At 45.2% G+C, this 21401-nt stretch overlaps 1 protein-coding gene across 3 annotated transcripts in view; it reads right to left on the bottom strand.

Moving 5' to 3' along the window:
* MTA3 (metastasis associated 1 family member 3) overlaps positions 1-21401 on the bottom strand; it is a 186858-nt gene that overhangs the window by 137785 nt on the left and 27672 nt on the right. For all 3 annotated transcript variants that reach the window (XM_060247482.1, XM_060247483.1, XM_060247484.1), the window contains exons 3-4: positions 17939-18032; positions 597-723 (exon numbers count right to left, since the gene is read on the bottom strand). In XM_060247482.1, coding sequence (XP_060103465.1) covers positions 597-723; positions 17939-18032 — 221 coding nt within the window. The remainder of the gene's footprint in view (positions 1-596; positions 724-17938; positions 18033-21401) is intronic.

Raw genomic sequence — 21401 nt, 5'->3', positions numbered from 1 at the left:
CTATGCAATAAAATCCCTTTATTATTTTTGTATAATAGAAAACAAAGAAATTGTACATGTGAGCATTAACAATTTAAGGGGTGAGTAGAAAAACAATAACTCCCATTAAGCTATGCAGGAACACGCACGTGAACTTCTCTACATCCACACCAAGAAGACGACAAACACAATATATATTTTAAAAATATAGCCCAGCAAAATAATGATGGTCTTTGTTTTTTTTAAAAAGAAGTCTACAAATCTTGGTTCCTCCACACAGTAACCTATACTCCAGACGAGTTTTTCTGAGCACCACTGTACTCAACATTAGGGGGAGAAAAGACTGCAAGCAACCAAATGTGCAATTTAGTAACTATATAAAACACAGTAAGAGAAGCAATAGTATTTCCCTGAAATTACAAGAACCTGAATTTCATTTAAGCACTATATTCCATCAAGGACATATGGAAAGAAAGGCAGTAAATGAGGGAAGAGACTGCTGAAAATCCATTGGATAGATAGGAGATCAAGTGTTTCCATGGCGCTAACAGCAGGTAGTTTAATCAGCAGGTTATATCCATAACATGATTCCACTTGTGTTCTCAGTAGCGTCTCACCTGATGTGTGTTGCAGGAAGCGACTCATACTGGCGAGACAGAAACAGCTCCCTGTGTTTCAACTGATGTTTCTGTTTATCAGTCAAATCTACCTCTTTAGGGGCTTCACATTCTTCTTCAACTTCTTCTACAGGAAGGAAGAAAAGAGAAGATTGACATTATCTGTAGACATACAGCTGCGGGCAGAATTTTCTCCTCTATGACCCTCACATCTTGCTTTAATGGAATTGCTTCTTTCATTCCTTAAAAAAATGTGGACATTTTGTTCCTTTTAGCAACCCAATTTGCTCTCTAAAGAAAATGGCCTGTTCGGAGGAGGGGGGGATTCATTTACAAGAGTATGCTGCTTGTCCTACATGGAGAGAGGGAAGAAAGAGCTTCATACCACCCGCTGAGATATCAGTCTTTTATTGGAGGAATACTATACACACACGCGCACACATGCTTATTAGTCTATCATCTACCAAAGTGACTGGCCATACATTTAAAGAAAGCACATTAAGATGCTTTTTAAAATTATATTTCCTGAAGTCGCTGCTACCTAGAAGAAGATTGCAAATAATGATACATAGAATAAAATACATACAAAGAGTCCCCTCCCCCCCTTTTTTAAAAAAAATGCATCAAAACATTAAGGAGTTGGATCCTGCTAGCTTTCCTGGTGGTAAAAAAGAAAGGGTCATCTTTGGCCAATAAAAAAGGCTAAGATGCAAATCATGAACAAAAGCCAGATAGCATAATGGCTGTAGTAATGCGATGAACTGGCCAAGATTGAGTGGAAAAGCTAGTTGGATTCAGCTTCCATATTATGAAAGAATTTTATTATTTATATATTTATTTACAACATTTATATTTTCCCCAGGGAGTGTGTTCCAGAGCTTTGGTGCCATGATTGAGAAGGCCCTCTCCTAGGTTGCCACCCATCTAATTTCAGAAGCCTGAGGCACCCAAAGCAGGGCCTCCTAAGATTATGTCAGTGGTTGAAGTCAAAAATCCTAACTATAAATACACGTCGATGGGGTCCAAACTGGCAGAGACTGACCAGGAGTGAGATCTTGGAGTTGCGGTAGATAATTCACTGAAGATGTCAACTCAGTGTGCGATGGAAATTTTTTTTAAAAAGGCAAATGCTGTGCTAGAAATTATTGGGAAAGAGACTGAAGACAAATCAGCCAGTATCATAATGCACCTGTATAAATTGATGGTGTGGCCTCATTTGGAGTATTGTATACAATTCTGGTCACTGCACCTAAAAAATGACATTATAGCATTGGGAAAAGTGCAGAAAACAGCAACTAACATGATTAAGGGAATGGAACACTTTCCTTATGAAGAAATGTTAAAGTGGTTAGGGATCTTTAGCTTGGCGAAATGACAACTGAGGAGTGATGTAAAGAGGTTTTAAAAATTACCATGGGATAGAGAACTAAAAAAAAGAAGTACTTTTCTCCCTTTCTCACACTACAAGAACTCGTGGGCAAGAATTCACTGCCACAGCAAGTGGTGGTGGCTATAAGCATTGACAGCTTCAAGAGGGGATTAGAGAAACATATGGAGCTGAGATCCATCAGTGGCTATTAGCCACAAGGTACAGATGAAACACCACGTCTGGGGCAGTGATGCTCTGTATTCTTGGTGCAGAGAGGGGCAATAGTGCTTCTGGAGTTCTAGCCCTGCTCTTGGACCTCTGATGGTACCTGGTTTTTGGCCACTGTGTAACACAATGTTGGACTGGAAGGGCCACTGGCCTGATTCAACATGGATTCTCTTATGTTCTAGAGTTGACCCTACTTAGCATCCAAAATCTGATGAGATTGAGTTGGGCTGGCCATTCAAGTCAGGATGCATGATACTTGGCTCTCGCTAAACAATCTAGATGAGACTGGGAAGTTAATGACTGGATAAAGAGAGTTGTATAGATAGTTCTTCCAGCCTGTGTTCTTTGCTTAGACACTCTACCATCTGTTTATTTCATGACTACTATTAGAGCAAATCATTTTTTTCCCCTTTAAGGCCTTGGACAATATACACATTCTTCCTTCCTGGATGTCAAAAGATGATGATGATGATGATGATGATGATGATGATGATGATGATGATGATGATGATGATGATGATGATAACAATTAATTTATTTATACCCCGCCCTCCCCGCCGAAGCAGGCTCAGGGCGGCTTACAGGACATGGTGGGTCACACCATGATGTAACAATAAATACAACATAACCATTAAAATACATTTCTTAAACCAGCGATTAGATTAAAATATAAAATTTAAATTACAGTATAAATCAATGGTGCTACATTCTTAATATACATGTAAACATAGCTTATTGATGCGATGGTTCCATCTTAATATGCCAGCTGGAAAAGGACGGTTTTGCAAGCCCTACGGAACTGATTAAAGTCCCGCAGGGCCCGCACCTCCTCTGGCAGCTGGTTCCACCATTGGGGTGCTGTTATCGAGAAGGCCCGCTCCCTTGTTACTTTCTGTAAGGAAAAGCCCCCTACATTTCATACACATGGACATCGTGATCACCAGTATGGTTGCCAGGGTGCCTGGAGTTTTGACTCGCACACATCTGCTCTAAGAAGTGGACTTTTCCCACGGTTTCTAAGGCTTATGCGGATACTATAAGCCTCAGCTTTGCAGCAGTATTCTACATCTCTGGATGGGTGTTAGCCAAAACTACAGACAAGCTTCCAGCTGTTCCTTGTGTGCCCAGTCTTGGCCGCTGCAGTGGAAGAAGCCACGCCACCATGAACTGTACAGGCAAACAGTTTCCAGCCTGTTTCCATGAACCAAAGGCTAACACCACCAGAATCCATCTTGTTTTCCTGACTCCATATACAACAGCTGCTTCAACTTCTGCATAAGGCAATCAAGCTTATCCAAGCATGGATCCTGCCAGACCGCCTAAGCCTTTGTCTAATGGAACTCAAGACAAAGACTGGTGCCAAGAAGAAGACTAAAGAAAAGGAAGACCATCTTCAGCCAGAGCCAAGTTCCTTTGTACAAACTGGGTGTTACCTAGGCCATGATTTGACTCTCTATTGTTACCCTTTTAGATAAGTCCAATAGTCCTAAGCATCTCCCCACCCAAGTAATCTTTCTATTCTTCTCCCCAACTGTCATTTTGGAGCCTCCCCTTGGTTCATTTCAAACTGAAAGTTCACTTAGGTAGCCAGGATCCAAGCAAGTCCATTGGTCAAGAGCAAGCACCCAATTAGGTGCCACCAATTAACTTGCTATTGGCTACTGCAGAAGTCTAGCCCTTATGGTCACTGCAGAGCCTCCCCTTGTCTGAGGTCATGTACCAGCTGACCACCTGTCATCCATCCCTGTACCTCCCATCCCCTAAGGGCTCAAGGTAGTCTATATAACCTGTAACACAGCTCCCCACATGTGTGCATCTAGCAGTACCCCAGTTCCACTGTCTAGATCCATCCCCGATTCTGGCCACAGTTTTGGGTCCTTTCCCCCCGTCCTCTTACGTCGCCATTGGAGCCTTCTTGAAGACTACGATAGGTAAATATCACCCTGTTTGTCTACCCATATATTCCCCTATCTCTCTATCTATGTTTCCTAGGACTGAATGTGTATTTTGATGAGTATTTTATCTTGTATGGAAGCCTATATTTTTCTTAATAAATTTTAATTGTATTTACTTAATTAGAGTCCCAATATTCTTACGCATTATCCTTTCTGGTCGGTTAATCTTGTATACACAGGTAAAAGATCCTGAGTGAGCCAGGTGCCCACCTGATAATTCCCCAACCTTTTTTTGAGGGCATTTTGGCTTACATTTCCATCTGTCCCGTAGCCAGAAAATTTTAGATGGGGGGGGGGGCAGGGGCTAAAAATTTAGGTGGGGGGGCCACGGGGTGGGTGAGCAGGGAAGGCGGAGGGTGACTGAGAAAGGCAGCGGGTGGGCAAGGAAGGCAGAGGCAGGCAAGAAAGGTAGGTGAGGAGGGCAGTGGCCAACTGAGAAAGGCGGTGGACAAGTGAGGAAGGTGTCAAGCTACTTGTGAGAAAGACAGGCAAGAAAAGCGGTGGGTGGGCGAGGAAGGTGGCAGACTGCCAAGGAAGGTGGTGGCAGACCAAGGAAGGCAGGAAGGTGAATGAGAAAGGCAGGTGGGGGAGTAGGTGGGCAACCAAGAAAGATGGTGGGTGGGCAAGAAAGGTGGTGGGCAACCGAGGAAAGTGGGGAGGTGGGCAAGAAAGGCAGGCAAGGTAGTCGGCGGGTGACCAAGAAAGGTGGCCAGTGGGCAAGGAAGGTGGCGGGTGACCGAGAAAGACAGCTGGTGACTGAGAAAGGTAATGGGCAGTAGAGAAAGGCAAATGAGAAAGGCGGTGGGCGGCAAAGGAAGGCGATGGGAGGGTGAGAAAGGCAGCAGGTAGGAGAGAAAGGCAGGCAAGGAAGACAGCAGGAGAGGAAAGCGGTGGGCAGGCAAGGAAAGTCAGGTGGGCAAGAAAGGCTGCAGGCGAGCAAGGAAGGTGTCGGGCAAGCAGTGGAGGTGCCAGAAAGGTAAAGCAGGGGGAAGATCAATGGGGTCTGGCCCCACCCCACCCCCCTGTAGCTATGGGCCTGGTGTTAAGAGCTAAGTGTGGGAGGGAGGCGCAAGAAGTAAAAATGGCAGTGAAACTTTTTTAGTAAGATTATAGAGAGGGCGGTGGCGACACAGTTACAGGGTTTCTTGAAGGATGCTTCCATACTGGACCCATTCCAGTCCGCCTTCCACCTAGGCCACGGGACGGAGACGGTGCTGGTTGCCCTCATGGATGACCTCCTGAGACATCTGGATCAAGGCGGCTCAGCAGTACTGCTCCTATTAGACCTGTCGACTGCATTCAATACAATCAATCTCCAGCTGCTGTCTAGCCGTCTTGCCGACGTGGGGATAGAGGGATCTGCCTTACAGTGGCTTTCCTCTTTCCTCCAAGGTTGGGGACAAAGGGTGGCAATTGGGGAAATGCTGTCTCAGAGACACCCACTTATTTGTGGTGTGCCCCAGGGGGCAGTTCTTTCCCCAATGTTGTTTAATATCTATATGCGCCCCCTTGCCCAGATGGTCAGGAGGTATGGGCTGGGTTGCCATCAGTATGCGGATGACACCCAGCTGTATCTATTGATGGGTGGTTGGTCTGCCTGCACCCTGGAGAATTTGGACCTGGCGCTGCAAGCCATGGTATCATGGCTTAGGCGGAGTTGGCTAAAGCTGAATCCAACGAAGACGGAGGTTCTCTATCTAAGTCGCAGCGGCCCAGGAAGGGTGATCCCTCTACCAGCCTTCGATGGGGTGCCATTGATGCCAGCGTCAAGGGTTAAGAGCTTGGGAGCACTCCTGGAGTCCTCCTTAACTATGGAGGCCCAAATAGTAGCCACCGCCAGAGCTGCTTTTTTTCATCTTCGGTGAAAACAGCAGTTGGTCCCCTACCTTGAGTGCAGCAACTTAGCAATGGTGATCCATGCCTCGGTCACCTCAAGAATCGATTACTGTAACGCTCTCTACATGGGGCTACCCTTGACTCAGACTCGGAAGCTGCAGCTGGTGCAGAATGCTGCAGCCAGGCTACAAATGGGGCTTCCTCATCAGGAGCACATTCAGCCTGTGCTGAGAGTGCTGCACTGGCTGCCTGTTGCATACCGAATCCGTTTCAAGGTCCTGGTATTAACCTTCAAAGCCCTATATGGCCTAAGGCCTACCTATCTGCAGGACCGCCTTGCCCCACATGTTCCCCAGAGAGCACTGCGATCAAGCTCTCAAAATCTTTTGGCTGTCCCTGGGCTAAAGGAGGCTAGGCTCTTTCTTGGTGGTGGCCCCAATACTTTGGAACACCCTTCCAGAAGCCATCAGGGCCCTGCGGGATTTATCGCAGTTCCGCAGGGCCTGCAAGACTGAACTGTTTCGGATGGCATATAACATCTAACGGGAGGGCGCTGCCACCACATCGGGATCATAGTGCTTTTATTACTGACTGTCCAGGATCTGTGCGCATAAGAAAATATTATATGATCTGCCTGAAGTAGCACCATTGTTATTTATCTGACTGTTTTATTGTTTTAATATTGTTTTGTTTACTGTCTATTTTATGCTGTTAGCTGCCTTGAGTCTGTATGGAATGGGCGGGATATAAATATAAAGTAAATAAAATGAAATAAATGTAAGATACCCCAACGCTACTAGGAAGAAGCAACTTAGAGATGAAGCAAAGAAATCTACAAATAGTACTTACATACAGTAGCAAAGCACGGGAATCAAGCTAGTTCTAATATAAGTCTAACTCACAAACGTAATATATCTGTTTTTGGGAAAAAATAATGAAAAAAGAGATCAAATGCCTTACCAAACATGATTTTTGTCAATAATTTTAATCAAGGTTTTCTGCTTGGCTTGCTGATTTTAATCAAGGGGTTTTGTTTGCTTGTTTTAATCAGTGATATAGATCAGAGTCACTTAAAATCAAATACCCTTGGTTTCTCATTTAAATGAGACACACTTTCAAACTATAAACAGAAAAGGGGAGGGAGAGCTAGAAGAGCAGGAAGTCAACAGCAACTGTTGAATATATACTCTACAAATTATCCTTACTGTTTCTCAAAAAAATGTTAAGTTCTTCAAGTTGCTTTCTCCAAAGTACAGGAAGAGAAAAATCAAAAATAAATATTTGCATGGCAACATCTATATTCCCAATTTATTTATCTATGAGGAATAAGACCCATTGTGCAGAAAAATAGAAAGAGCTTTAGAAAGAGGCTCTGGGTGAGTGCCCCCGCACCCTTGCTGTCTTCCCATCCACCCACCCAAGTCAAGGAAGTCACTCCCCCCCACACACACACACACTCTTGGTGTCTTCCCACTCCTCAATGTCCCACCCCACCCCCTGTCCTAATACTACCCAACCCAACCACCTCTTTCTCTCAACTACCCCTGCACTTTTGGCATGCCACTACACACACACACCTCCCACTCGTGACATTCACTCACCCTTGCTGTCTTTTCCACGCATGCCCAACTCTTGGCATTCACTCACCTCCCCACCCTTGCTGTCTTCCCACCTACCCTGCAGCTGAAACAGATGCTGGCTTCCTCACCATGTGTGTGCATGTATCCCTGTGCCTGTGGTGGCAAAGCCCTGAAACAGGCCCAGAATGGTGATAAGGGGGAACAATTATGGGGGGCTATGGGAGGCATGACGCTGAAGCTCAGTATTCCTTTTTTCCAGTGCATTTTTGCTGCCTTTTCCTGTCATAGTCAGCCTTGCAGCATTTAGCATCAGCATGAGCTTGTGGTGAGATCTATGTTTTTTTGTGTGGCTTGGTTGTGTTATGGTATACCATAAAGCAGGGGTGGCCAAACTGCAGCTCACGAGCAATATGTGGCTCTTTCACACATATTGTGTGGCTCTCCAAGCTAACCCAGTCAGCAGTTTGTAGAATGCATTTAAAGTTAAAGTTGTTTTCTTTCCACCTCTCCCTCCCTCCCTCATCTATTTGTTTTTTTCCCTTTCTTTCAATTTTTCCTTCCTTCCTTCCTTCCTTCCTTCCTTCCTTCCTTCCTTCCTTCCTTCCTTCCTTCCTTCCTTCCTTCCTTCCTTCCTTCCTTCCTTCCTTCCTTCCTCTGACATTCATGTCTTGCGGCTCTCAAACATCTGACATTTATTCTATGTGGCTCTTATGTTAAGCAAGTTTGGCCACACCTGCTATAGAGTATGTGCCTCAAGGAGGCTGTCTTCTGTATGGGAACTGATCTGACTTCAGCTTTTCATCTCCTCCCCCCTCCCTGCAGCCTCTACCTGGGAAAAGTACAGTCCTCCTCTACAGTGGAGACCAAAGCAGGGAAGAAGTGACCTCAGCATATAATGACAGAGTCCAGCCTGCAAAGCAGCCATTTTCTCAAGGGGAAATGATCTGTGCCATCTGCAGAGTAGCTGTAATTCTGAGTGATCACCAGCCATCACCTGGAGAGTCACAACAGTGTGTTTCCCAGAAAGAAATGGCTGATTTGGAGAGTGGAATCTATGACATTGTCCCACCCTTCCTCAAACTCCACTCTCTTCAGGCTCAAGCCCTCAAATCTCCAGGAATTTCCAAACCTGGAGTTGGCAATTGCTAAGTCACACTGGCTGTCCTGAGAGGGAACTGCTGAACAGGAGCAAGCAGCCAGGCCTAGTTAAGTCATGCCAATCAGGTGGCATCAAGTCACCCAGATCTGGTTGCCAACCTCCAGGTGGAGCCTGAATATCTCCTGGGATCACAACTGAACTCCAGACAATAGATCTCTCTCCCCATCCTGGAGAAAATAACTGCTATGGAGGGTGGACTGTATGCCATTCTAGCCACCTGAGGTCTCCCCCTTTACTGACAGAAATTGGTTGCCTAGCAGTAAAGGGGGACACCTAAGGTCTCCCCCTTTACTGACAGAAGTTGGTTGCCTAGCAGCAGCCTCTGGGTAGGGGCAAGGCTGAAGGGAGGAGGGAGGGAGTGGCAGGAATGGCAGCAGACATAGCCTCTGAGGAAACGCTCTTGGCAGGGTCAGGCCTTGCCACCTAGTCACATTATGGTGGCAGCAGCTCCCTGCCTTTTCTGCTGCCTTTAGAGAATGCATGTGTTAGAAGGCCGTCTGTGTGAGCCCATAGTCCCAGTTTGAAGGCATAGAGCCATGTTCTTACTTCCAGAGATATTTGTCAAAATTCTTCCTGCAATACATTTGATACACAACAGGGGACATTCAGTTTGCCTTTGCCAGCCTGTTGTCAATCTCCTTGTCGATCTTGGCATCTGAGGAGATGATGCACCCCAGGTAGCTGAAGTGCTGGACTGTCTTCAGAACTGATTCACCCACAGTCATGCAGGGAGGGTGATAATCTTCCTGGGGTGCAGGCTGGTGGAGAACTTCTGTCTTCTTCAGACTAACTTCTAGGCCGAATAGCTTAGCAGCCTCTGCAAAGCAGGACGTCATATGCTGCAGAGCTGATACGGAGTGGGAGACGAGTGCAGCATCATCAGCAAACAGTATTTCGCAGATAAGTTTTTCCATTGTCTTGGAGTGAGCCTTTAGTCGCCTCAGGTTGAACAGGCTGCCATCAGTGTGATAGCAGATGTAGACACCATCGTCATCATCTAGATCTACTGCAGCTCTTTGAAGCATCATGCTAAAGAAGATCGTAAAGAGAGTTGGCGTGAGAACGCAGCCTTGCTTTACACCTGTGTGTATTGGGAAGGGCTCCGAGAGGTCGTTGCAGTGTCTGACTTGGCCTCGCTAGTCTTCATGTAGCTGGATGATCATGCTGAGGAACCTTGGGCGACATCCTAAACGTTCCAAGATTTGCCACAGGCCTTTCCTGCTAACGGTATTGAAAGCTTTGGTAAGGTCGACAAAAGTCACATATAGACCCTTGTTCTGTTCCCTGCATTTTTCTTGGAGCTGCCTGAGAACAAATACCATGTCGGTGGTGCTCCTGTTAGCTCTGAAGCCGCACTGGCTCTCTGGGAGGAGTTCTTCTGCAATGGCGGGCACCAGTCTGTTCAGGAGTATTCTGGCAAGGATTTTGCCTGCGATGGAAAGCAGGGTTATCCCCCGGTAGTTGGAGCAGTCTGACTTTTCCCCTTTGTTCTTGTGTAGAATGATGATGATTGCATCGCGAAAGTCCTGTGGTAGTTTGCCTTGTTCCCAGCAGGTGACAAGTACTTTGTGAAGTGTGCTATGTAGTACTGTGCCCCCATGCTTCCAGATCTCTGGTGGGATTCCATCAACTCCCGCTGCCTTGCCACTTTTCAGTTGCTTGATGGCTTTAACAGTCTCTTCTAGGGTGGGGATCTCATCCAACTCTGTTTTCACTGGTTGAAGTGGGGTGAGGTGGATTGCTGAATCTTGAACTACGCGGTTGGCACTGAAGAGAACCTGAAAATACTCCGACCACCGGTTCAGTATGGATGCCTTGTCTGTGAGGAGCACTTGGCCGTCTGCGCAAGGGACTCTGAGCCTGATATGATGGGCCATATACTGCCTTCAGGGCTTCGTAGAACCCTCTTAAATCACCAGTATCTGCACACAGCTGGGTTCTCTCTGCAAGCTTGGTCCACCACTCATTCTGAATGTCTCGAAGCTTGCGCAGGAGGTTGCTACATGCAGCGCGAAAGATTGCTTTTTTCCCGGGACAGGAGGGCTGAGCAAGATGTGCTTGGTAGGCAGATCTCTTTTTCGCTAGTAATTCTTGGATCTCTTGATTGTTCTCGTCAAACCAGTCCTTGTTCTTCCTTGTGGAGAACCCGAGGACTTCTTCAGAGATCAACAGGATGGTAGTTTTTAGGTGTTCCCAGAGTGCTTCTGGAGAAGGGTCTGTGGGGCAACTGGGGTCCTCAATTCTTGACTGGAGTTTTGCCTGGAAGGCAGCTTTAACTTCAGCTGACTGAAAGCTGCCAACCTGAAGCTTCCTCCGAGGGATACTTCCTCTCCTGGGTGTGGGTTTAAAGTGAAGACGGAGATTGCAGCGTACAAGACGATGATCCGTATGACATTCCGCACTGGGCATTACTCGGGTGTGTAAGACATCTCGAAGGTCTCTCTGGCGCACCAGAATGTAGTCGATAAGGTGCCAGTGCTTGGACCGTGGGTGCATCCAGGTTGTCTTCAGGCTGTTCTTCTGCTGAAAGATAGTGTTGGTGATGGTGAGCTCATGCTCCGTGCAGAATTCTAGCAGGAGGCACCCATTATCATTGCAGTTGCCAATGCTGTGTTTGCCAAGTACTCCTTTCCAGGCTTCTGAGTCTTTACCTACTCTGGCATTGAAGTCGCCAAGGATGATCACCTTGTCCTCTGTAGGGGTCTTCCGTACGAGGTTGCGTAGATCAGCATAGAACTTGTTCTTTTCTGCAGGATCTGCTTGAAGGGTTGGGGCATACACACTGAAGAGTGTTGCATGCTGCTTGTTTTGAAGTGGGAGGTGCATGGACATGATGCAATCTGAGTGACCTGTTGGCAGGTTTTCGAGTTTGGAGGCAATGGAGTTCCTGACCATGAAGCCAACGCCAGAAAGGCGGCTCTCAGCCTTTGACTTACCCGACCAGTAGAGGGTATAGCCAGCACCATGTTCTTGAAGACTACCTTCCTCAGGGAAACGGACCTCACTGAGAGCTGCTATGTCAATATTCAACCTGAGAAGTTTGTGGGCAACTAGAGCAGAGCGTCTTTCAGGGCGACCACTGTCTACTGTGTCAAGCATGGTTCTGATGTTCCAACACGCAAGCTTTAGTCTTTGCACACTTTGTGAGGCAGGTGCATGCCTTTTCTTTGTTGTTATTTTTTGACCGCAAGTAAGGATGCCCGTTGACCGCGGCTAGCCAACTGGGGTGGGGGAGACGAGCTTTGTTTAGGCCACCTTTTCTAGGCCCCTCTCCGTGTGGAGCAAGCAGTGCTGTCCCTAGATAAGGCTGCTTGGTCGTTCAGGGTGCTGCTGAAAAATGCTTTCGTCTCCGGGTCAGCATCAGGCGACCAATACCCTGAACCGCCTACATACAGGATCGGGACTGCGGCTTCCAGTGGCATCTTCCACCTGCCGTTTCGCCCCTTGCCCATCGCTGCAGGACTTGGTGTGTTGTGGGTTGTGGATGTGGATATGCCCTTCAGTGTGCGCGGTACTGGTCCACCCTTTCACTTGGGGTCATCTGCCATGGCCCAATAAGCCGGGACGCCGGCAGCTAGTCCTCCAGGTGGTAGGTGTTACATTAACGAGCTCTATCTGCCCGGGTTTGATGTTAGAGTTTTCCTTCTCTTGGCTGGCGAGGTTGGTGAGCCCAGCCTGCCCATCCGGTTATACTGCCAGACATTCGGTCGCACCATGACGTGGCAAACTTTGTGAGAACCGGGGGGGGGGGGGGACCAGCGGGAAGGTGTTGCCACGGATGCAGTAATACAGGAGAGGCCATTGCAGTGACCATCTGCCAGGCATAGCTGGACAGTGACCACGCGGCGTTCACTACACCGGGAAAGGAGAGGCTATGTAATTGCGCATACACTTTCCCTGGGGGGGCAGGATACCCAAGAGGGAGCCCCCCTCCCCCCAATACACCAATAAAAACAATACAAAGATACGATAAACAATCTTTAAAATGTAAAACAGTTAAAAATCTATCCGCATTAAAATCTATCCACTATTAAGCAAAGTAGGATGCATGGATAGTGAAAACACAGCTAACTATACCAACTGCCTGGTAGATTACAATAACCCAACAGCCACCTGAATAAGAGCAGCCTTACATGCCCTGCAATACCTAGGAAAGTCCACAAGACAGACACCTCTTTGGGCAGCTAGTTCAACAGAATGGAGGCCACTACTGAGAAGGCCCTCACCCTCACTGACACAAGACAGGCAATTTGTGGACCAGGGACCTTCCATAAATTCTGAGATGAAGATCAGAGAAGATGGGAAGGATCATGCTGGGAGAGACAATCTCAAAGGTATGAGGGTCCCAGGCTATTTAGGGCTTTAAAGGTAAGCACCAACACTTTGAATTGGTAGCAAAAATTAATTGGGGGCCAATGCAGATGCCATTAGATATGTGATATATCCACTGAGCAGGACATTCCTGTCAGCAATCTGGCAGCTATATTCTAGACCCTTAAAGCTCTTGAAGCATCTTCAAAGGTAGCCCTGCACAGAACATGTTACAGTGGTCCAGTCTCAAGGAGACACTTGAGTGAATTACCATTGCAAGGTCTTTCTGAGAAAGACAGGGAGCCAGTTGGCAAGCCCAGAGCAGATGTGGGATTTGTTTGGCTCTGCCAGCAGTTTTCTTGATGAACTCACTGATGCCTGGAATCTGGGTCTTCAGGAGGCCACTGACCAAGTTGCCAACCCCCACAATGCCCTCTTTACCCCCATACTACCTTGGCTCCCTGGTATATGGATGAACTAAGGATGGCAAAGGGAGGCCTAAATGGCTTAAGCCAGGGGTGTCAAACTCATTTGTTATGAGGGCCGGATCTGACATAAATGAGACCTTGTCAGGACGAGCCATGTTGGGCCGGGTTGCGTATATATCTATTTAAAATTAGGTGACAGAGATGTAAACTTTATAAAGAACACAGACAAACACAATTAAATATTTTTTTAAAAAAAACTTGAAATGATATATGCTTAAAACATTAGCACTCATTGGTCTTAAAGGTGCTTCTCCCATGGGATCCAGGGAACTGGGCAAAGGAAGCTCTGGCTCTTTCCTTCCTTCCCCAGGGGACTAGGAGATAAGCCTCAGCCAACAGAATGAAGAGAGGCTTGGCTCAGTAGCTCTGCTGTGTGATCGAGAGAGACTGGCAAAGCAAGCTTTCACTCCCCGCTTCCTCCCCAAGGGAGGAGCCTCAGCCAATGGAGAAAATAGAGAATTTGCAGTTCCTGTGTGATTGAGCAAGCCTGGCAAAGCAAGCTGTGATGCAGAAGGAAGCAAGAGAGAGGATGAAGGAAGCTGACAGGAGCCAGTTGCTCAGGGGCCTGATAGGAGCCCTCCAGGGACCTGATTCAGCCCCCGAGCTGCATGTTTGACACCCCTGGCTTAAGCAGTGCTGGCTGTGAACTTATGATGAAGCAACAAGAACACTTTATAGACCCTGCTTGAAGGCTTATGAAGTTGCAGCAAAAGCACCAAGGTGCTCTTACTTTTCTCCCTCCACTGAATCTGCCATGTTAACCAGCTCAGTTGTTTAGAACTACTAGGCAACTGACCGCCCCTTCGATGCTAAAAGTAGGTGGAAATTTGACAATTAGCTGTGACCCATTTCTAATGCTCTTTTCAGATAAAGTCTCACATCTTCACCAAAACCTGGCTACCAGATTTGAAGTCAGTAGGAATCTTGGGTCCCTGTTTCAATGATCAATCAGTAGGTCTAATACTGAGCAGGTTAAGACCTTCTCCTATTTGGGGATTCTATTCTTGGCAGATTTATCTTGGAACCACCAATTTAAAACAGTATCCTACAAAGCAAAACTATGTGCAAATACTATAAATAAGTTTTTCTTTAAGAAGGGGGAGGTATATTCCTGGAGCCGTACAAGCCTTCAACTTGGAAGTGGTCTCGTTTATTCTTTATGGTTCAGCTATTTGAAACAAATCTATCTCTGATAATATTCATCAACCTTTGGCCAAGTTTTTGAGAAAAATACTGAATGTCCCCTGTTGTGTATCAAATGTATTGCAGGAAGAATTTTGACAAATATCTCTGGAAGTAAGAACATGGCTCTATGCCTTCAAACTGAGACTAAAATTGTTCTGTGCTGAAGGCTTGTTAGCTGCCCTGAAATGGAATACCTACAGATCTATCTGGATGAAAGTCATGGACAAGAAATTAACTTTAGTTAGACAGTCAGGTAATCATATTTCTGATATGACAAAATCCAAAACGTTTTCTTTTATGAAAAAGCATGTCCTAGAAACTAGTTACAGCAGTTTGATCTTAAGAGCCTTCACTGATATGAAGTATCTCAAGCAACTTGTGTCATTCCATCATGTGTCATTCCCCAGCCTTCCTCAAAGACAGGATTGCCAAATGGTTTGATCAGAAATACTGGATATACAATGCTCTGAAGCGCTAACTGCTACACCACACTGGCTGTCATAGTGCAGAGGCTGCTGAGCAGCCAGGCCTAGTTAAGCCATGCCAACCAGGTGCCATCAAGTCACCCAGAGGGTGCTGCCAGGCCTAGAGTAGCCAACCACTGAAGCCTGAATATCTCCTGGTATCACAACTGAACTCCAAACAATGGATTCTCTCTCCCTGGAGAAAATGAATATTGTGTTTTGCAGAGCTGGGTACCAAGTTTCATCCACCAATCTTGGTACCCAGCTCTGCAAAACACCCTACAGACTGTAAATTGCAGAAAGTCACAGAACAACCAGAACATTCCACGGAACAATCAGCACAGTCAACAACCATCTTCCTTATCTTCACACCCCTTCCAACCCTCCCAGCAATTAACACAGAACAATGGTCACATTCAACAGCCAGTTTCCTTATCACTACCCTTCCAGGAAGCCCCACCAAACAATGGGCACATCCACAAACCAATTGCCCTTTCACCACACCCCCTCCAGCCTAGAAATAGCAGCTCTCCAGCAGCCCTGGCCCCACTCAATGCACAGCAGCCAAGAAGGTCAGAGCGCCTGCTCTGGCTGCAACGCCACTGAGGATGTTCTCCGCAGCTGAGAATGAAACGTCTGGAAGGAAAACTTTCTCCAGTAGAACACGGCACTTGAGCCTGAAAGATTCTACAAACCCTAACAACTCATGGATCTTGGGCAGAAGCAACCAAGATGCGTCTTCCTTATAGTGCCCTTTAATTAGGATATTCGCTTAACATGATTAATTCTGTATGCTGCATACTAGAATGTTATATAATTAAAAGTTTCTGCAATATGGTTTTAATGTTAATGGTTTTAACTTTGGAACACGTTTCTTTCTTTCTAATTATGGGGTCATAGCCAGTCATCCCCCACCCCCTTTACTGAATCAGGTGGGAATGAGAGTCCTACTCCAAAAATTCCTAACACTTTGGAGATCTGGGAGGGGGCTGCAAGCATATGGGAATGCCTGTTTTGCTTAGAGTGTTTGGTTGGGAATGTCTTCCCAGATGAAGTTTCCCTGTGTGTTTGCTGTCACTGGCCTGTTCCTGAGCTGTTCCATAGACTCTTATAACTACAGCTGCCTTATCCAGAGAGCACTAGGGAGACCTTTTTGAGGGTCCATAACTAGGACCCCAGAAATATAATTTGCTCCAAGCTTGGAGAGATTGTAGAGGAGGCAGGGCAAGGTTCCTTGTACATTTGGTGTATGTAGCTTGCACAGGGCCTATTCTATATACTCCTGAACCTGCACATGTTATTTCCCCTGAAAGCACTTTCCTGCAGGCACCTTATTGGGGGGGGGGCATAACGCAGTGTCTCTAGCATGCCAGGGAAGGTGTTCTACCATGTCACGAACCTCACCAGTTTGTTTTGCCCTTAAAAGTTCATGACATTCTGTGGTTCACCACAAACCAAACTGCATTTTTCCTGGTTCGCACCCACCCATAATTACAAGAGAAAAATCTGCCAATCCCATCCCTGCTGCCTTCTAGTCCTTGCTGCCTTTTTTCTTGCTCTCCCCCACTGCTGCTTTCACTTTCCCTCTCAACCTTCCTATCACTGCTTTCTACTTCCTCCCTGCCTCCTGTTGCTTATTCCTTTCTTTCCCAACCCTACCCTCTTCCTACTCTCCCATCACAGCAGGTATCTCCCCCTCCACCTTTTTTCCCCCTAAATACCTAGGGTGGGTAGGCAGCTTTATAATGTAATTGTAAGGTTCTGGCTGGCTTCCCCCCCCCCCCCAAAAAAAAATTGTGATTTATGTATAGGCATGCATATTGTTTCTCTTAAGGGCAGCATGCACTTTGCATATGTGTCCATGAAGCAGGTAAAACCATAATTCATTAGTCAGGTGCAAGACTTAAAAAGTATGATATTTTTATTTTATTTTATTTTATTTACTTTATTAGATTTATATTCCCCCCCTCCCTATAGCGGGCTCATTTGGAAAATGAGAGTACTTCACGGGAAATAGTTTCTATCAAATTTATGGATGATGAAAAACTGTCAAAAATAATGGCACAACAGTATATAAATCCTTAGAGACTGAATAAAATTAATAGATGGGGGAATAAGTGTTGAAAAAGGATAGTGGAGTTGCTCCTAAGCAAGAAAATGCTGCAGTAAAATCACAGGTGTCGTGAATGAAATCTTAGGCTATATAATACTTTCCAAATCATGGTTTTTTATTGCTGATGTACATTAAAACCATTCTCAAAAGGCAAGAAACTAATTAGGTCAGCCTTCAAATCATTGGACACAAAGAAAAAACCTTGAATATGCTAATAGCATAAAATGGATTACTGGAGTACTGCAGTAATGGCAAAACTCAGATATACTCAAGAAAGAAAACAAAAATAAAACCATTTTTTTAAAAAACCTTTTATTAATTGTGGACAAACTAGAGTCAAAGGGACAGTATTACGACATCTTTTATCTTTCATTGGAATTTATTTTGGGTTCTGTAACTGTGTTATGAATTGTTTTACATGCAAATGCAAATTATAATTTTTTAAAAAAAGAAAGCTGCTTTTTCTAGATAAAACTCATAGATGAATCACAAAAAGCTTATAATGTTTTCTAGATAAAGTTATGAAAGAGAAAATCTAGAAATTTTATGAACTTTATCCCATAGTTATGTTCCCCAGCAAAAAAAAAACCTATAGTTGGAATCTGTGAAGTTTGTTCAATCTTGCTGAATTTATTTTTAAATTAATCAACTTACTTGCATGCTTGTCTGCAAGCATAATGAGGCTGTTGGAGATGTCTCGGCGTCTGTAAAAACAAACTACTTTTGCTTCCACATTGCCATTGGCTGTCTGGAAAACAAAAAGCAAATCAATAAATACACTTGAAAGCAGTTCCCCTTCACAGGTGCAAATAAAAATTAAAGCTGCCATGATCCTATCATGACATCAAGCCTTCCCCAAGGTCACATTTGTTCTCTACCATTCCCTCCACTTCTCTATGCTCTCAGTAATGTGGTACCAGAAGCTGTGATTCTCTCTAATTATTATATTAAATGATTGATTCAATCAATGTTAACAATGCTCTATGCCATGGGTGTTAGCACTCTAGTCCACAGTGAATCTTGAAACAGTGACCTTAGGGTTGTCAGGAAAGGATTCTACCTGTGTACCAAATCCCTGCTCCAGCCTAACGAGGGAAATGCCTGGTTACCCTCCACTCTTACCAAATTGACCAGCTTTTGACCCTTATACAGACTTTGAAGTCATTGTTGCATGTCTTTTTTTTTTTGCATTGTGTGTGTGTGTTTGTCCGAAAGTCATGGTGACCACTGGCAACTCCTACAAGGGCATGAAGGACACTCAGAGAAGTGGCTTGATAGCCTGCCTCTGCCTCCCACTCCAGGTATTCTCTTGAGGTCTCCCATCCAAATACTTGCCAGGGTTGGCCCTGTTTAGCTTCTGAGATCTGATGAGATTAGACTTACCTGAGCTATCCAGAGCAGAGCATAATAGTTGCCTGCTGAATAAAGCAACCAAGAAGGAGCGGCGGAAGGAAGAGGCAGAGGGGGATGACTTGTTTTTATACCCTGCTTTTCTCTATTTTAAGAAGTCTCAAAGTGGCTTACAATCTCCTTCCTTTCTTCTCCCCACAACAGGCACCTTGTGAGGTAGGTAAGGCTGAGAGACTTCTGAGACAAGTATGACTAACCCAAGGTCACCCAGCAAGCTTCATGTAGAGGAGTGAGAACCAAAACTGGTTCTCCAGAGCAGAGTCTACCACTCCTAACTACTGTGTCATGTGACTTTCTTGTTGAACAGAGCAACCAGAAATGAGCTCTACTGGATGTAGAAACTCTTCCACATATAGATGAGTTTAACAATTCTCACTATAGTTTTAGGCTGTACTCCAATGAGCTGCCCCATGATTTATAAATACAAGTCTCTTCCTAAATTGACTGTGGCATACTAAAACTCATCAGATGAAAACTCCTCAGTCACTGTTTACTTATTCAAGATATTTATATCCTGTTTCTCTCAACTAAAAGATTCTCAGACAGGCTTACAAACATAATCAAATAAAAAATCAAAGATTTCAGGTTTTCATGGCTGGTAACATCATTAGGGTTTGTAGAATCTTTTGGGATCAAGTGCTGTGTTCTACTGGAGAAAGTTTTCCTTCCAGACGTTTCGTTCTTAGCTGCGGAGAACATCCTCAGTGGCGTTGCAGCTGGAGCAGGCGCTCAGATCTTCTTGGCTGCTGTGCATTGCTCAATAAATTAATTAAATTATTTTAATTAAATGTAGTCCTTAAAAAACCTGTCTTCTGCTGCCTCCAAAAGTGAGGAAGCCAGGCACACCCACCCAGGGAGGTTATTCTATAATTGTGTGTCTGGCACTAAAAAGGTCCTCTTTTATGTACCCACCAAATGAACTTCTTTGATTGATGGGACAGTCAGGAGAGCCTCTCCCTGTGATCTTAATTCATGGGCATGATCATATGAGAGAAGACAGTACTTCAGATACCCCAGTCTCAAGCCATACAGAGCTTTAACAGTCAAAACCAATACCTTAAATGGGGCTCAGGATCAGTTTGATAGCCAGTGTAATTATTGTAGTATCAGGGGTCACATGCTCCTGGTAGCTGTCCATGACTAGCAGTCTAGCTGTAGTATTCTGCACTAACAGAAGATTCCAAAGACTCTTCAAGGGTAGCCCTGAGCAGAGCACATTGCAACTGTCTAGTCTAGATATAACTAAGGCATAGATCACAGTGGCTAAATGTGATTGATGCAGGTATAGATATTGCTGATGCAATGGCCAACACTGGACAAAGCCTCTTTGATGCTTTGTAACTGGTGGTGATGAGGAATAAAACCACACTATAATAATCCATTTTTTTTTTTTAAAAAAAGTTGTGAATTCACCTGATTGACTGTGCAGGTCAAGTCAAAACCAAAGCTAATTTTTTACTTATATGTCTCCTCTCATATGGTGGGAGGGATACTGTCATAATCAATTTCACATGGCACTAACAAATATACAAGAAATGGCCTGACGAGTGACAAGGAAACTGACTTGGATGTGAGTTCCACTGAAACAGATAAGTGGACAAGGCCTTTTCAGTTGTTATGTTCCTGGTGTTGTGACCATGCTTACAGGGAAAGTGCATTGCATATGATCCTTCCAATACACTTTCGTCTGAAAGCAGCAACACACACTGGTAGCATACACGGGTAAAATCCATGTGTTGCCCCTTTCAGATGAAATAGAAGGGGATTAGACAGACTCATGGTGGATAAGTGTATAAATGGTTACAAGCCATGATGACTAAATGAACCTTTTGAACACAAGTGTAAAAAGACAACATCAGGAGGCGGCCTTGGTCTGTATGTCCTATTTGTTGGTCCTCCAGGTCAACTCGTTGGCCATGGTGTGATACACGACACTGGATTAGATGGACTACTGGCATGCAGTAGGCTACCTCACCCTTTCTAATGGAAGAATCACACATGATTATGCTGTACATCCTGGATGTAGAAATGTCTCCAGAGCACTAGTTCAGACAGTGTCCAATATTCATCTGGCTTCTTGTATGAAAAGCCTTACAAAGTAAATTTTGATGTTCAAAGCTATGCAATATCAAGTTGTGATAGCCTCTATATTTGTCATTTTCCAACTGGAGTAATATTGTATCCAGTTCCCAGACACATGCAGCCCTTTACTCCTGTCTATGGAGAAGCAGACCAGAAAAGAAATGGTACAAATTAGACACAGACCAAGGGGCTAACAATCCACTCATACAGGCAACTGGAAGCCTCTAAACTGGAGCTACCGCCAGTTGCCCAGGATTTAATGCCTAATCTGACATCCCTGCTAAAAATACCAGAAAGCCTGCAATAAGCTACACAGCATAAGGGTACAGGCCAGGAAGTGATCCCTTTAAGAACTCACCAAGAGAAGTCCAGACATCAGGGTCCAATCCTGACCCTGGAGGGCTGTTTTGGCACTTGAAAAGGTGAAGGGAAACATGGGGGCCTGGTCCTGCCACATTCCAGGCCTGACTAGGATTGGGCCTCTGCACTTTTAAATAGCCCAAGTTCAGCTGTAAAATGACAGCAGTGTCTACGGGTCAAAAACATGGACACTGTAATGTCGTCCAGCCATGCCCTTCTAGCCATGCCCTCCATTTAACTCTGGCAGCGGTTGGAGAAGTTAGAT

The sequence above is a fragment of the Heteronotia binoei genome, chromosome 1, assembly GCF_032191835.1.
Source record: "Heteronotia binoei isolate CCM8104 ecotype False Entrance Well chromosome 1, APGP_CSIRO_Hbin_v1, whole genome shotgun sequence".
Taxonomy (NCBI): domain Eukaryota; kingdom Metazoa; phylum Chordata; class Lepidosauria; order Squamata; family Gekkonidae; genus Heteronotia; species Heteronotia binoei.
Note: the sequence above shows the minus strand (reverse complement) of the source record. Positions and strands in the feature narration are given on the sequence as shown.